The sequence below is a fragment of the Pelobates fuscus genome, chromosome 13 (assembly GCF_036172605.1).
Source record: "Pelobates fuscus isolate aPelFus1 chromosome 13, aPelFus1.pri, whole genome shotgun sequence".
In the NCBI taxonomy this organism is placed as follows: Eukaryota; Metazoa; Chordata; class Amphibia; order Anura; family Pelobatidae; genus Pelobates; species Pelobates fuscus.
The window spans coordinates 100165790-100183016 of NC_086329.1; the positions used below are offsets into that span (position 1 = coordinate 100165790).

The window sequence follows — 17227 nt, forward strand, 5'->3', positions numbered from 1 at the left end:
CAGAGAAAAGACAGTGTTTAAATAACAGGAAGGTGATAACTTCACTGGCCACTCTTTAGATGGATGTTAGAGATCCTTCCTGGGTCATGGCTGCCTAAAATGCATCCAAACATTCAGTGTCTCCTCCCTCTGCATGCAGACACTGAACTTTCCTCATAGAGATTAATTGATTCAATTCATCTCTATGAGGAGATGCTGATTGGCCAGGGATTTGTTTGAATCATGCTGGCTCTGCCCCTGATCTGCCTCTTTGTCAGCCAATCCTATGGGGAAGCACTGTTATTGGATCAGGCTACCACTTTTGATGATGTCAGCAGACTGCTTGCTTTTCTGAGTCAAACAGCATGCAGAGTTACAGCTTCAGGCTTGAATACAGTAAGATATTGCTATATTTATGGAGGAATGAGGGGCCCGGGGAGGGGGGTGGGGGGGGGCTAGATGGTGATTTTAAAGCTATAGGGTTAGGGATACATTTTTGGGTTCCTGATCCTATAGTGATCCTTTAAGTCCAGTCTTGGTTACTGGCAGAACTACTAGGGTTGTAGACAATGAAAATGAGACTGGGACTAGCAACTGAAAGTGTTCTCTCACTAAGCACAGGACCTGTACCATTGCTCTTTGTCTATTTAAATATCACAATATGGTCCCTATATTCAATGGACGTATTTTTTATTTGCTTATTGGGCACTTTATTTGATATTACAAAGGGGTAGAAAAAGCAAAGGCAAAACATGTTTTTGTTCTGATTTAATTCTTGTCTGTATACATGTTGTGCAATAAAAACGTATTCCAATTTACTAAGCATGGAAATGAGGAGAATTGACAAAAGTAAATAGTCTATCAACATTTTCTAAGACAGCTGTTTTTGGATAAAATTTCCAATTCTTTTGTCACTTCTCCACAATTCTTGAATTTGTAAATAACCCCATGCTAAATGTAATAATGTTAGAGGCAAATTCTCTGTAAACTAATAAAAGCAAGTACTGCAGTCAGCTCTAATTTGTGGCTTTATTTTTTTTATTTTTTTTTAATAGATTCTTTTCTGGAGCCGAAAAATGCACGAAGAAGACAGAACAGAGATAACAAGAAAGTTCTGTCTACAGAATATAATCTGAGCTCCAATAAAAAGCAAAGAGCAGAAAAAAACGAGGCATCAAGGACATCTGCACACCACCTCCTGAATGTGAAAAATACTTCATATGAAAAAAGGACAAGTCCCGTTACCAAAGAGTTCCAGAAAGTCAGCTCAGTGCTCCAGTCTCAAAGCTATACCAAAGCTCCCATTGCTAAAGCAGTGTCTTCACTACCTGCGCTAGAAAGCAGTTTTGAGAGGCGCTCTCAGTCTGCAGAGGTTTTCAGGAAAACGAACAGCAAAACAGTTTCCCCTTCCTATTCACTTGATTCATCGAAAGACAAAGGTCTTCAAGAGCAGAAAAAATATACAAAGGACTTGCCTGTATTAAAAGAGCATATTTACTCTACCGAAGAGAGGGATTCAGGGAAAAAAGAAGCTCTAGATAAAGTCAATATTAAATCTCATTCTACAAGTTCACAGGAAGCCCCCACTTCACAGCTGAAAGAAGATAATTTGGACGTAACTTTGAAAAACATTGTTGAAATAAATAAATCAATAGCCCGGGAATATGTTCAGAAAGTGCAGGAGAAAAAGGAGGAGGAACAGGAGATTCAGTTAAGTGAAACACATCAAGAAGAGAAGAAAAATCTCAATGTGCCTAAACATGACACGTCGGAAGATATAGTTCTTAATATTGCTTATCAAGATGGATCTTATAAAAGTACAGAGGCCATACAAGCTTCTGAAGAACATGCGACAACAAGAGAAACCATCAGTTATCAGAGCATAGATTTCAGCCTACAAGATGTTATAGAATCAAATTTTTCAGAAGAAAAAGAGGTAGATGAAGGGAAAGTGGCAGAAGCTCTTGATTTACATAAATTAAATACAGAAGCTGATTTAACACTTTCTCCAGAAATATCTGAATTTGATCAGAAACACGAAATTCCAACTTTCCAAATCACTGCAGTTGAGAAGAAAGAATTTCAATTGTTGTCGATGGACAATGACAATGTGTCAGAAATCATAAGGAAAACTGTTGGAGGACTTTTGGGAAGCAACTTGAAAATCATGTCTGTAACGGAAGTTGAACACGTTAGTTATCAAGAAGATGATTCACAAGGATCCCAGTCATTTGACCAGCACATTGCTGACCAGCTAAGCATAGAAGATGTTAATGTGCAGCCTAATCGAGAAGGGCAAGAGACTGTTGATTTAGATAATGCAGAAAACAAAACTGTCCAGTTGCCACATGAAGAACAGGACAGTCAACTGTCCTATGAGGAAGAATGGACAAGTAAGAACTTGGAGGAACCAGTTCAACAAATGCAAGTGTTCACTGTCCTTAAGCAGTATGCTGCAGAATTGCATGAGATTAAAGAGCATAATTTGCAACAAGACCAGGAAGTAGAGAAGATTCTTAGCTTGAATGCTATGGCAGAAGAGAGTAAACTTTCATATGATGGAAAGACAACTGAAAATATAACGGACATTGAAGAACCAGTTCAACAGTCTGAAATGTTCACGCTTGAGCTTGAGCAGGCAAGTTTACAGCAATTTCATGAGGCTACATCTCTTGAGCTAGAGAATGCAGAGAAAGATGATCAGAAATGTTCCACTTTCATTGGAACCGAGGAAAATGTTGAGCAGATAATTGCCAGTGTGCAAGTTAACCAAGAATTTAATAGCAGGTTTGAGTCTGAGAATCAGCACTTTGACAAGTTAACAGAAGATGAAGATTCCAGCCTTAAAGAAAACATTATAGAAGAAAAGGACTTTGGTTTCACCAATGCTGGATTACACAGTATCAAGTTGACATATGAACATGAAGGCCAACTCTCAGATATTGAACAGAAAAGTGATACTTCTAGTGATGATAAAATATTAAATGGTGTGGATGACTCTATTCAGATGTTGGATAACAAAATCAGTTTGGAACAATCAGTTGATGTTGAACAGGAAACAACACAACCACTTGTTATAGAAGATGACAGCTTGCAACATAGCCTGCTGAAAATCAAGAATATTGGGCCATATGAAGTAGAGGAAGATTACAAGACGATAAATGCAGAAAATGATTATCAAGGAGAGAAAATTATCAGTAAAAATGAAAGAACAGATGTTGGTCAGTTGGATAATGTCGAAGAAAAAGAACCCAGTGCTAAAGAGGTTTTGACTCAACATCTCATTGAAGAAGGAGCTGATCTAACTGTATCAAGTGAGGTGAACATAGATGACCAACAGATAGAATTAAAAGACTATGCCCATCATGTAGAGGAGAATCTACAGCAGACAAGTGATAATGAGGAGTTATGTCAATCTAGTGACCATGAAGAACACACTGCTATTCTGGAACATCAAAAGGTGGTCGGTGATCATGATGCAACTGAGTCTTTTTCTGATATAAGGAGAAATGATGCTGAAACTTTCAACTTGGATATCGGACTTTCGAATGACACAATCAAAATAGAAGTTGATATTGTAGATAAAGTGCAAGAAAGCCAATATGAAATCTTTGAACATGAGCATACAAAAGATGAAAAAGAAGAACATGTTTTTTCAGAAAATGAAAATGATATAGCAGAAAGGCAGCAGGAGTGTTTTTTAACTGAGACAAATTTGGAAACAAATGTTTCATTCACAACTAAAGAGGTTTTAAACACTCAATTTGAATTATCTGCAAATTTACAGTGTGATGCATCTGAGGAAGAGAATGAAAACAAAAGCCCTGACCACTGGGTCAATGAGGTTGTTACTGTAGCAAAGGAGGACTTTCATTATGTTAATCAAAGTCCCGTGGAACCCAAGTCAGAAGAAGTATATAGTGAGGAAATTGAAGAAATAAAAGAAAGGGAAAGGGGATTTAATGTGAATGAAGAAGTAAAAAATGCAGTGGAAAACAAAGAAGATATAGAAGTTACATATACAGAGGAAAATGTTGAGAGTAAAGAAAAAACAGAGGAATATGACAGGGAAAATGTAGAGGCTAAAGAAACTGAAGAGCATGTTCATAAAAATGTGGAAGCCTTAAATACAGATGAAAACAATGAAGATGTAACAAAAACAGAAGAAACTATTAAGGAAAGTAAAGAAAGCACAAAACCACAGGAAATTAAGGAGAATGCCGAAATAAAAACTGTTGAAAGCAGAGAAGAAATAAAAACTGTAGAAATTATAGAACCAAAGGAAAATGTTGTGTATGAAGAAGCAACAACAGTAACTAAACAGGATTATGAACATGAAGAGGCTATACAACTAGAGGAATATGTTGAGGAAAATGTAAAAGCTTTTAATGCAGAGGGCAAAGATTGTGAAGAAGTAAGAAAAACTGAAGAAACTATTGAGGAAAATGAAGAACACTCAAAACTAGAGGAGCATATTAAAGCGGATGAATTTACAGAAACAGTAGAAAATGAAGACAATGTAAAAACTGGAGAACTTACAGAAACAGAAGTAAATATTGAGCATAAAGAACTAAGAACAACAGAAGAACATGTCGATGAAATTGTAGAAGCTATAAACACAGAGGAAAATCTTAAAGGTAATCAAGACATAACAAAAGCAGGAGAAATTATTGAGGAAAGTGAGGAAAACATAAAAACAGAGGAAATTATTAAGGAGAATGAAGAAATAACAATAAAAGAAGAAATTATTAAAGAGTATGAAGAAGTAACAAAAGCAGAGGAAAATATTGTTGAAAATGAAGAAGACTCAAAACCAGAGGTGAATATTAAGGAGGATAAAGTAACAGAAACAGTGGGAAATGAATACAATGTAAAAACTGGAGAAGTAACACAAACAGAAGAAAATATTGAGGAGAACAAAGTAGACTCAAACACAGAAGATAATATTCAAGAGGATGAAGTGACAGAAATAGTGAAAAATGAAGACGATGTGAAAACTGGAGACGTTACAGAAACAGAAGAAAATATTGAGTGTAAAGAAATAACAACAACAGACGGACATGTTGAGGAAAATGTAGAAACTATAAATACAGAAGACAGTGAAGATGTAATAATAGCAGGGGAAAATATTGAGGAAAGTGAAGAAGACATAAAAACAGAGGAAATTATTCCGGAGAATGAAGAAATAACGACAAAAGAAGACATTATTAAAGAGTATGAAGAAGTAACAAAAGCAGAGGAAAATATTGTTGAAAATGAAGAAGACTCAAAACCAGAGGTGAATATTAAGGAGGATAAAGTAACGGAAACAGTGGAAAATAAAGACGATGTAAAAACTGGAGAAGTTACAGAAATAGAAGAAACTATTAAGTGTAAAGAACTAACAACAACAGATGAACATGTTGAGGAAAATTTAGAAACTATAAATACAGAAATTAGTGAAGATGTATTAAAAGCAGGGGAAAATATTGAGGGAAGTGAAGAAGACATAAAAACAGAGGAAATTATTCAGGAGAATGAAGAAATAACAACAAAAGAAGACATTATTAAAGAGTATGAAGCAGTAACAAAAGCAGAGGAAAATATTGTTGAAAATGAAGAAGACTCAAAACCAGAGGTAAATATTAAAGCGGATAAAGTAACAGAAACAGTGGGAAATAAAGACAATGTAAAAACTGGAGAAGTTACAGAAATAGAAGAAAATATTAAGTCTAAAGAACTAACAACAACAACAGATGAACATGTTGAGGAAAATTTAGAAACTATAAATACAGAAGATAGTGAAGATGTAATAAAAACAGGGGAAAATATTGAGGAAAGTGAAGAAGACATAAAAACAGAAGAAATTATTCTGGAGAATGAAGAAATAACGACAAAAGAAGACATTATTAAAGAGTATGAAGAAGTAACAAAAGCAGAGGAAAATATTGTTGAAAATGAAGAAGACTCAAAACCAGAGGTGAATATTAAGGAGGATAAAGTAACAGAAACTGTGGAAAATGAAGACAATGTAAAAACTGGAGAAGTTACAGAAACAGAAGAAAATATTGAGCATAAAGAACTAAGAACAACAGAAGAACATGTTGAGGAAAATGTAGAAGCTATAAACACAGAGGAAAATCTTAAAGGTAATGAAGACATAATAAAAGCAGGAGAAATTATTGAGGAAAGTGAGCAAAACATAAAAACAGAGGAAATTATTAAGGAGAATGAAGAAATAACAATAAAAGAAGACATTATTAAAGAGTATGAAGAAGTAACAAAAGCAGAGGAAAATATTGTTGAAAATGAAGAAGACTCAAAACCAGAGGTGAATATTAAGGAGGATAAAGTAACAGAAACAGTGGGAAATGAATACAATGTAAAAACTGGAGAAGTAACACAAACAGAAGAAAATATTGAGGAAAACAAAGAAGACTCAAACACAGAAGATAATATTCAAGAGGATGAAGTGACAGAAATAGTGAAAAATGAAGACGATGTGAAAACTGGAGACGTTACAGAAACAGAAGAAAATATTGAGTGTAAAGAAATAACAACAACAGACGGACATGTTGAGGAAAATGTAGAAACTATAAATACAGAAGACAGTGAAGATGTAATAATAGCAGGGGAAAATATTGAGGAAAGTGAAGAAGACATAAAAACAGAGGAAATTATTCCGGAGAATGAAGAAATAACAATAAAAGAAGACATTATTAAAGAGTATGAAGAAGTAACAAAAGCAGAGGAAAATATTGTTGAAAATGAAGAAGACTCAAAACCAGAGGTGAATATTAAGGAGGATAAAGTAACAGAAACAGTGGGAAATGAATACAATGTAAAAACTGGAGAAGTAACACAAACAGAAGAAAATATTGAGGAAAACAAAGAAGACTCAAACACAGAAGATAATATTCAAGAGGATGAAGTGACAGAAACAATGAAAAATGAAGATGATGTAAAAACTGGAGAAGTTACAGAAACAGAAGAAAATATTGAGTGTAAAGAAATAACAACAACAGACGGACATGTTGAGGAAAATGTAGAAGCTATAAATACAGAAGATAGTGAAGATGTAATAATAGCAGGGGAAAATATTGAGGAAAGTGAAGAAGACATAAAAACAGAGGAAATTATTCCGGAGAATGAAGAAATAACAAAAGCAGAGGAAAATACTGTTGAGAATGAAGAAGACTCAAAACCAGAGGTGAATATTAAGGAGGATAAAGTAACAGAAACAGTGGAAAATGAAGACAATGTAAAAACTGGAGAAGTTACAGAAACAGAAGAAAATATTGAGCATAAAGAACTAAAAACAACAGAAGAACATGTTGAGGAAAATGTAGAAGCTATAAACACAGAGGAAAATCTTAAAGGTAATGAAGATGTAATAAAAGCAGGGGAAAATATTGAGGAAATTGCAGACATAAAAACAGAGGAAATTATTAAGGAGAATGAAGAGCTAACAACAGAAGAAGAAATTATTAAAGAGTGTGAAGAAGTAACAAAAGCAGAGGAAAATATTGAGGAAAATGAAGACTCAAAACCAAAGGAGAATATTAAGGAGGATGAAGTAACAGAAACAGTGGACCATGTAGATGATGGAAAAACTGAAGAAGTTACAGAAACAGAAGAAAATATTGAGTGTAAAGAACCATCAACAGCAGACAAACATGTGGAGGAGATTTTAGAAACTATAAATTCTGAAAATAATATTAAAAATAATGAAGATTTAATAAAATCAGTAGAAAATATTGAGGCTAGTGAAGAAGACAGAAAAACAGAGGACATTATTAAGGAAAATGAAAAATTACCAACAGAAGAAAATATTAAAGAGCATGACGAAGTTACAAAAGCAGAGGGAAATAGTGTGGAAAATAAAGAAGACACAACAGATGAAAATGTTAAGGAAAATAAAGATGCAACAACCATAGAGGAAACCATTAAACTAATTGAAGTTGTTCCAAAAACAAATGAAGATATTTATAAAAATGAAGATGTAATTAAGGAAAATAAAGAAGTAACAACAGAAGATAATAGTGAGCTTGAAGAAGAAACAAAAACACATGAAAATACTAAAGAAAGTGATGTTACAGCTGCAGAGGAACATATTGAGGAAAATGAGTTTTTAACAAAAACAGAATACAATATTGAAGAAACCGAAGGAGTGATAAAAGCTGAGGAAAATGAAGGTTTACCAAAAACATCAAATGAAATTATTGAGGGAGGAGACAAAATAAACAAAGAACTTACAAATGTAGAGACTGTGGAAGATTTAAGGCTTTCAGAAAATGAAAATATTGAGATTTTAAATATCACAGAACCTCATAATAAAACAAAAACTATTGCAAGTCCAGATGAAAATGAAGAAAACATTCACAATTTGGAAAGGTTTGTGCAGCATGAAAAGTCAGAACCAAGTGAAGAAAATGATAGCCCATCTTTATTACAAGCAGAAAATTACTCAGAATATACTGTCAAAATCTCAGAAATACCCAACATAGAAGATGCTCCTAAGAATGAGAATGATTTTGTAAATTTGGAAGAGCAAACCAATGCTGTTGAACTGTCATCTGAAATTCCTACTGCTGATTCTCATGTACGTTATGTTGAACATGAAAATGATATTGCAAAGTTTGAAGTCCAGAGTTTTATTGATGAACAGCAGGATGCATCACAAAATATCATCACCAAAACAGACAATGAGGACTCAGAAGTTGAAGAATCTGTAGATTCACAAGAAGATTTGTCACTTTTGTCACAGAGGAGTGAAGAGTTTGAAATTAGTAGTGATTACCATCAAGAGAAAACATTGCCAGACACAACACCTCTACCTAACATGGATTATGAATTTGAGGATATACCTAAGGAGCACGTTGTCTTACCACTAGAGTCAACTGACATTAGTGAAGAAAATCAATCAATAGAAGAATCTGACAAGCATGATTTTTTAGCAGATGAATTTGCAGAGGTTGCTGTTGAAAAACCTGAGGAGAACGAACCTGCGAAAGTCAAAGAATCTGTAAAATCACAAGAAGATGTCTCGCTTTTATCACAGAGGAGTGAAGGGTTTGAAATTAGTAGTGATGACCATCAAAAGAAAACATTGCCAGACACAACACCTCTACCTAACGTGGATAATGAATTTGAGGATTTACCTAAGGAGCAAGTTGTCTTACCATTAGAGTCAACTGACATTAGTGAAGAAAATCAATCAATAGAAGAATCTGACAAGCATGATTTATTAGCAGATGAATTTGCAGAAGTTGCTGTTGAAAAACCTGAGGAGAACAAACCTGCTGAAGTCGAAGAATCTATAGCTTCACAAGACGATGACAAATATGTTACTGATGAAGAAAGAGAGGAACTGAACGTTTTCAAAGATGATCATGCTACAGACACTGTAAAGCAGGTTGCAAATGAAACATTGCAGAAAAACCAAGAAAGTATCAGTGTAAATTTTCAGTCAGTTTCTTCTAAATCTGAAGAATTGGTCAATATAGTTTTTCAAGGAAACCAACAGTTTGAAATTGATCAATATCAAGATAGAGTCTCAGACAGTGAAGACGCTGGATCGTCTGATGATGGATCACCAAATGCCACAATAAAGTTTACTTCTGAACATGAAGACATCAGAAAAGTTATAACTACGGAAGTATATGCCGAAGTTGAAGTTACAGAAGAATTTACAGTAACTTCTAAGGAACTGGGACACATTGTTTTTAATAATGAAGAAACCAAAGAGACACCTGCAGAACCAATATCTGCTTGTGATGATATAGTTCAAATAGAATGTAATTTATCAGACCAAGAAAAAGAGGTGGCAAGTGAAAGCAGTGACTCATCTTGTGATCTGAGCAACGCCCCTGAATCAAGTGAGCTTAAGAGTCAATCAATTGACAAGTTTGATCATTCTGCTCTGGAATTCACAAAATTAAATAGTGCAAACATTGATGCAGTGAATGGACAACAGGCAAATGAAAAGTTTGGTTGGTCAGATGATATGCTAAATGGTCACTCTGAAAGGGAAGACAAAGAGCATGAACAATCTTGCAAAAAGGGCTACATACAGTTAGACACTGATGCTCCATTTATGCATGCGTATGATCAGGAATTCCTTGGTGATTCGGTAATTAAATTTGCCATGTCAGAAGGTAAGGATGAGGGTCTATTCCAGGCATTGCTGGAAACATCAGAACTGAAAGACCTTAGCAGAACAGAAGAGGTCCACTTTGCGTCAGATAGTCAAACCACCAAAGAATCCTCAGTGTATCTGGATTCTGCTAATGAAAATGAATATACCAAGCTAGTGCAAAATCCCTACCTTATAGATAAAGATTTCCATGACCAACCTCAGGTAATTTCCACAAAGCTTCCCTTGACAGAAGAAGCCCTTATTGATTCAACAAACGTACAAGGAAGTGAAACATATGCAGGAGTTTCCAATGTAAAGCACGAGGATGACATATCTTGGTCATCAGATGACTAAACAGACTAAATTGCCTCAATATATTTGTGGAGCAAAAGTGACTATATTTATTTTCTCATTACTGTGAATATATCCACCTGGTTCTCTGAGAATTTTGGTAATAGGTTCCATCCAAACGAGAAATAGCAACCATATATTGGTACAGTGGCATATATGGGAGGATATATTTTAATGTCTAATGATGTCTGCATTTGTATGGTGTTTGTAACTGAACCTACCATTCTATGTTCAGGTTAATTTTATGCAAAATGCGTTGGGTGTTCACTGTGATTCAGTGCTTTAAGCTCAAAGAAAGGAACCTTGAGCAATATTTTTTTGCCAACTTGCTGTGAATTTTGTCAGGACCTTGTTGAAACCCTTCAATTAGGGGACTGGCATAGAGCGTTATCCGCACTGAAGAAACATTAGAAGTATACGTTTGCATGTCCATATAGTATTTAATGAGCATAAGTTTGATTCTGTTTGGTTTGCTTTTCATCTAATGTATTATGAATGAACTATTAGGAGGCAAACCTATACATTTTTTCCAATTACTGCATCCTTACAAATGGATGCCCTAGCTTACAAACATATATGTGCTTTTAACCTTTATGGGATCATGCCTTCTTACATTCCCAGGTTTAAAGGACACTATTATATTTTCATTACATTTGACAGAGCCTTAAATGTTGTAGGATCATTTTCAGTTCAATAGCGAAATAAGTTAGCATTTCATTGCGTGACCTTATAGAACTATCATACCTTTTATATTCTAAATAACATGCTCAAATCATATATTAGTGCTTTGGCATACATAGTAGCATGACATAAACTGGCCTCTTAGTGGGACCTCTGCTTTAAACAGATACCCAAAGGGGGGTACACATGTCATAGTTGCCTAGACAGCATATAGAGTAAGATTATTTTTTTTTTTAACTTTTTGTAAAAACAAAAACAAAAAAACATTCTGTGCAACCTGGCTATCTACAATTCACTCTGGTATAAATAAACAAAGTACAAAGCAGTTCAAGTGTCAATTGCCTTATAACGAGTGATTTTAGAAATGGAACAAAGCTACAACGTTACTATAGGAATAAGTTAATTACTTTAGTAAAATGCATGTTTTGATTTTATTATAAATAATTTCAGCAGTAAAATATTTAAGTTACATCAAACTTAGAAATGAGGAACATATGGGTCATACTTATATAATTATGATCTTAGACAAACAGTGCCTTTTCTGCTTCATCCCCTTAAAGCGTGCATACATTTGTTTTTTTAAAAAGCTACTAGTTGACAAAACTTTACATTTCTAAGAAGTTTTAAAAAAAAATGTATTAAAGGTTTGTTTCTTGCTGAACATGGGATTGGTGAAATCAGACCATCACTATCAGCAAGTTCAAACAAAAAGGTTTCCTATTTTCTTGCACCGTAGAGAACTGGAACTATGAGCAAATCGTAGATTCTGATTGGCTGCTGTAATCACACGCTCTCTGCAACAGTGTCTTCTTATATCAATATATGAAAACTTTGGCAAAGTTCCAAAATGGCCACCTCCATACTGATGTTCTAGCAGATCTTCCAGCAGTAGTTATAGCTAAACTAACTACATCTGGTTAGATGAAGAGATCTGTGTGGCATATTGCTTTAAACTGATTTTTAGTAATACAATATTGAAAGCTCCAATTTGATAAAAATACAGGTACAGGTAACAGCTACACTGGGTCATGTGGATTCTCTAAGAGGATGTCACATAAAAAAAAAAAAGAAACAATTAAACAAGTTATTGGGAAAAAAAACATGTTTTTTGAAAAAATGTTCTAATTGGCTCACTTAATATTATGATGTGACCCATGATGTATTATTGTGTAAGCACTGATATCCAAAGGATAATCCTTTAACATGTCTATTGGTATCTGTAGGTTAGGCATCACTAATTATAAACATATATGGCTGGTATCCACGATTGATGAGAAGTAACCCATTCAAAAATTATTTTACATTACACAGCCATTTAGAAGGTGGCCACTTTGGCAGGGATACCTCTTGCTCTTGTTGTCTAAGCAGAGTACTGTCTCAAGCAAACAGTGAATCTATAGCCGATGAGCAATATTCATGACGCTCAGCTATTTTGGCCATTATATTATTATCTTATTATAATATATAAGATATGTAATTAATGATGCTACCATTTGAAATGACTCTTACAGATACCAATCTCACCAGCATCAATGAATGTGGACACTGGAAAGCTAAAAAAAAGACTGAAATGTGTAAATAATTTATAAAGGAAACTTAAGACAAAACAAAAAAAAAGTTGAAATCATGTGCCTTCCCTAAGAATTAATTAATAAAATTTGCTATTGTATCTTTTGTTGTGGTTTTATTTTTTTCATCGATTTGTCAGCAATAGTTTTTTTTAGAAACTCTAAGATGTTAGCTTTGACAATTCTATAGATCTGAAGAATACCATGCAGTGTTTTGCTGGCCTACATGCTTATCGCAATAATTTACTGACAAGTCACTAACTGCTGTAGGAAAAAAATAATAATAATCTTTACATGGTACAAAATACATTTGTAATTGTTGGCTGCCGAAAGTGGTAATGTCTTCCATAGAGATTAACCCCTTAAGGACCAAACTTCTGGAATAAAAGGGAATCATGACGTGTCACACACGTCATGTGTCCTTAAGGGGTTAAAGGGACACTATAGTCACCAAAACAACTTTAGCCTAATGACGCAGTCTTGGTGTACAGATCAGGTCCTTGCAGTCTCATTGCTCAATTCTCTGTCAAATAGAAGTTACATTTGTTAACTTTATTCATACAGCTGCACCTGCTGTCTGTGACTTACACAGTGCATACACACTTCTTGAAAAAGAGTCAACATTTTTTTTTTTTTTTTTTTTTTATTCTTTATTTTTATTGTGCATGAAATAACAATATACCTGCTCTGCCTCAATAGCAGTCGCAAGTAGTATGATAACAGGCAAGACATTACAAAAGATTACACAGCACTTTTTCTTTTTACGAGTAGGTTAAGAGAGAGTTACAACATTAGATGATTTGGGATTAGCAACCTGCTGACTAGGCAACTTGTCATATCGTCCCATCGATACAGTTAACATTTCCTATTAGTTGACAGCGCGTTTCTAAATAATAATAACATCAGGCCATATCTGAAAAGGTTATGACGGAAAATAAAATATGCTGTAAGCTAAAGAGTCTGCTATTTGCAACCTTGTCACGCTTATGGCCAACTATACTAATATTCAACCCTGTTAACGTCCCTATAAATCTCTGTTAGAAAGGAGCTTAAACATCTAACTTAGAGTACAGGAATCATGTAACACGCTTTTCAGTACTGGTGTTAGTTGATACACTCATATCACTGGCTTCTGAGAACACCTATTTATAGCTATGCTGTCTAATGACTATGTACAGGTTAAACGTAAGACTATCATGTAGCGTATTGCATTCCCTGGATTGTCAGGCAGTAATCGATTCTATATCTAAACAAGGTGTACAGATAATAAAAGCAATTCACAAATGTTCAGCTATACTCTGTATCTTTAAAATAAACGTAAATAGGTAAGAGGCTTTGGTTGTACTTTTTAAACAAAGGCAGCAGGTAAGGAGATGGTCTCAGTTAGTCCTAACCTGAGTGAGAGGGAATAGAGTCAACTGTATCAAAGTGAACTTGGTGGTTTTTGGTTTATACAGATGAGTCATTTTACTAGAGCGTCATGTGCCTATGGACAGTTCACCTGCCGAAGTTTGCTGTTCTCCTCAGCCTATGCCCTTCAAGGTTAGGTCGCACTCCCGGTTTGGTGTAGTGGGCCATCGCTTGGTATGGTGGTCAAACAAAAAGCGCGGGGTGTATTCTTAACTGGCTCAAAATATAAAGTGATACGATCAGAAACCAAGAGTATCAGCTATTTGCATGCATTATACGTTTGATGCGCTGCCCTGTCTGTAGATTTTGTTTTAACATCAGAAGGTTCACGTTTTTAGGATAAAAATAAAAATGGGAAGCACCTTATTATTTAGGCAGTAATAAAAAACTAGAAAGTAAAATGTAAGTGAGTAGCCTGGATACAGTCCCGGATTGAAGAGGGTAAAACTGCGGCGAGCTGTGGTTCAGGGAGGCAAAGTTAGCAGTCCTTGGTGTTGTAGATGTTAGTCGGCTGGTTGGTCGGGCATATGTATGGTACTGCGGGAGGTCCCGGCCATTATATGTGCAGTACCGTTGCCGAACCCTGCAGGCGTGTGTGCATGCCTTAGTCGAACAACGATGCTGTTGCCAGGATTGGAGCGTGGGCATCTCGGCTCTTGTTAGGTGGTGACCAAGGCGTATGTGACTGGTGTGGTGTTTTGTGGTACAAAAGGGGCGCAATTCGCTGGGTCCCAGCTGTGAGCCGGGGTGGTGGAGGCTCGGTTATCCGCTTGGGAGAGAGAGTCCAGTGGTAGGCCTAAGGCCTGTAGAAGATCCTCTGCATCCTCTGGGCCGTGGATTTGGTTAGTTGTTTCTCCCTGCTGTACGAGGAGTGTGTGAGCAGACCGCCAGCGGTATAATATTTTGTGCCGCTGGAGTGCGGCCGTGAGGGATCTGAGCGATCTACGCCATGCCAGAGTTCCATTTGAGAGGTCATTGTAGAATGTTAGCTGTGCATTTTCGAATTGTAGAGGGGTTTTCCCCCGGAGGGCGGTGAGGATCAATGCTTTATCTGAACTATTTTTGAAGGTAAGGATAGTGTCCCTTGTGGCCGCGTCTGGGGCCTTGGTGGGTTTTCGGGATCCGGAATAGATCTGTTGGAGCAATGGGTTTAGTGTGACCTGAGGGAAGTATAGTGGTCAGTAGGCGCTTGATCGTGTGCGGTAATTCTGTCTCAGGTAGCCCCTCCGGGATCCCCCTGACCTTTAAGTTGTGTCTCCGTCTCGCTTCCTCCTGGGCATCTAGGCGCCGTTCAAGCATCATGTTTTTGCGGCTCAGTTCCTGCACGTCAGTCTGCAGTGTGGTGATACTGTGCTGGCGGTCTTGAGAGGAGTCCTCCAGCACGGCAATTCGGCCTGTGAGGTGACATCCGCGACGATGTTTGTTTGTAAGTCCGTAGGGCTTTTAGCACCCCGGTGGTGACCAGGTCGGCATCAGGATCATTCCTTGCCTTGCCTGGTTTTGCCCTCGGCTTTGGGTCTGGGGCTCGGAAGTATTCCTCGTCAGCTCCCTCGGAGCAGTCGTCCGAGAAGTCCGTGCAGCCTCCGTGGAGCGCCGCCATATTGGCTTCGCTCGGACCGCATGCTTGCCGCCACATTTCCCCTATTGTCAGTCCTGGGGTTGGTTTGTCCGACATCTGTTTTTTATGTTTACGTCCCATCGGCCTTGAGGGGTGTCTGCGTGTGGTCGGTGGTTAGTGGGGGTAGTTTAGGCAGTTGTGCTTTGTCAAAATTTCTGACGGCGGCCCTGCCAATGAGAATGGCATAGGAGGGGAAAGAAATGAAGGATAGCAGAGGAAAAGAAAATAAACTTTAAAAAGGACATCTGAGGAAACCATACCAGAATATGGCTCTAGAAGGAAATTAATAAAGCGGTGTAGTTTTTGGTAAGGGAAAGTACATAAGGGGTATTTTTACACAGGATACCAGAGGGCATCCCTATTCTTCATGTGCTCTATTCATCCTATTGATGCTGATGGCCCCCCTTTCAGTATCTTCATTTTACTATTCCCACAACCTTCAGTGTCACCATTTCCCCCTTACATCAAAATGCCACCACCCCACACCATCACAGTGTTACCATCTACCACCTACTCCTTGTCACCATCTTACCCTTAAGTGTCACCATCTTTTTAACTTCCATGCCTGGGCCATAATATGCCATATTATTATCACACCATTTTATGTAACCACCCCCTTCACATCAGAGTGTCAATCACCCCCCCCCCCCCCCCCATGTCACCTTTCTACTCTCTTCCCCTGTCACTATATCCTCCTCACAACCTAATGTCACAAAATCCACAACTCATCTATCCTACAATTACCATCAACCTCAACCCTGCTCTTTTCCCATCGGGACCACCTCACATCTCCTCTGCTGGTTCTATATTGCCCCCTGCTCTCCCAAATCCACTATAAACTCACCTCCACCCCTTGCCCTCCACCCCAAAGAAGACATCAGGTTCCATTATTGCATACAGTGAAACACTATTATTAAATAACCTTTAGAACTGCCAGGGAGAAAGAACTGCCTATGTCAGAAGGTATCATTTAGGGCAGCATTATGATGATCCCCGGTAAGCAATGCCTGGATCCCATGAACCCACTGTAACTCCTTTTACAACCAGTTCTGTTTTCTCTTTACAGCTCCTATGTTTCTTCTTCCACCTCTGACATTTCTCCTCTGCTTGCACGTCAAAATAAGTGGTTTATGGGGCGGTGCCTGGCAGCAGTCCAAGACAGTCGCATGGTCCTAAAGCCCCGATAAACAGCCTAAAATTGGACTCAAACTGCCCTTTTTCTGGTGAAATTGTGCCTACAAGCCTGGAGAGAACTCTGCTTAATACTTGACACCTTTCTGCCTGACTCCAGCAGACACAGCCCAAGCTAGGCTACCCTGAGGGCTGCAGCCATACTTGCAGCCATACCTTGAATTAGAGCCCGCAGACTTTGATCCCGGTCCCCACTGGAATACTTGTGCGGTGAATGTTGCAGGATATAAAGTCTCCCAGTGCACAGAAACCTAGCAGTCAAAATGACAGTCAAAATGGCAGCCCCACCAGGGCCTATAGCCACATGCACCT

The 17227-nt window shown here is 37.2% G+C and overlaps 1 protein-coding gene across 1 annotated transcript in view; it reads left to right on the forward strand.

Annotated features, from left to right (window-relative positions):
* NES (nestin) overlaps nucleotides 1–12802 on the forward strand; it is a 31579-nt gene extending 18777 nt beyond the window's left edge. The window contains exon 4 of the mRNA XM_063439543.1: nucleotides 1035–12802. Within this exon, the coding sequence (XP_063295613.1) occupies nucleotides 1035–10450 (9416 nt within the window). The 3' untranslated portion in view covers nucleotides 10451–12802. The remainder of the gene's footprint in view (nucleotides 1–1034) is intronic.
* Nucleotides 12803–17227: the final 4425 nt, after the last annotated feature.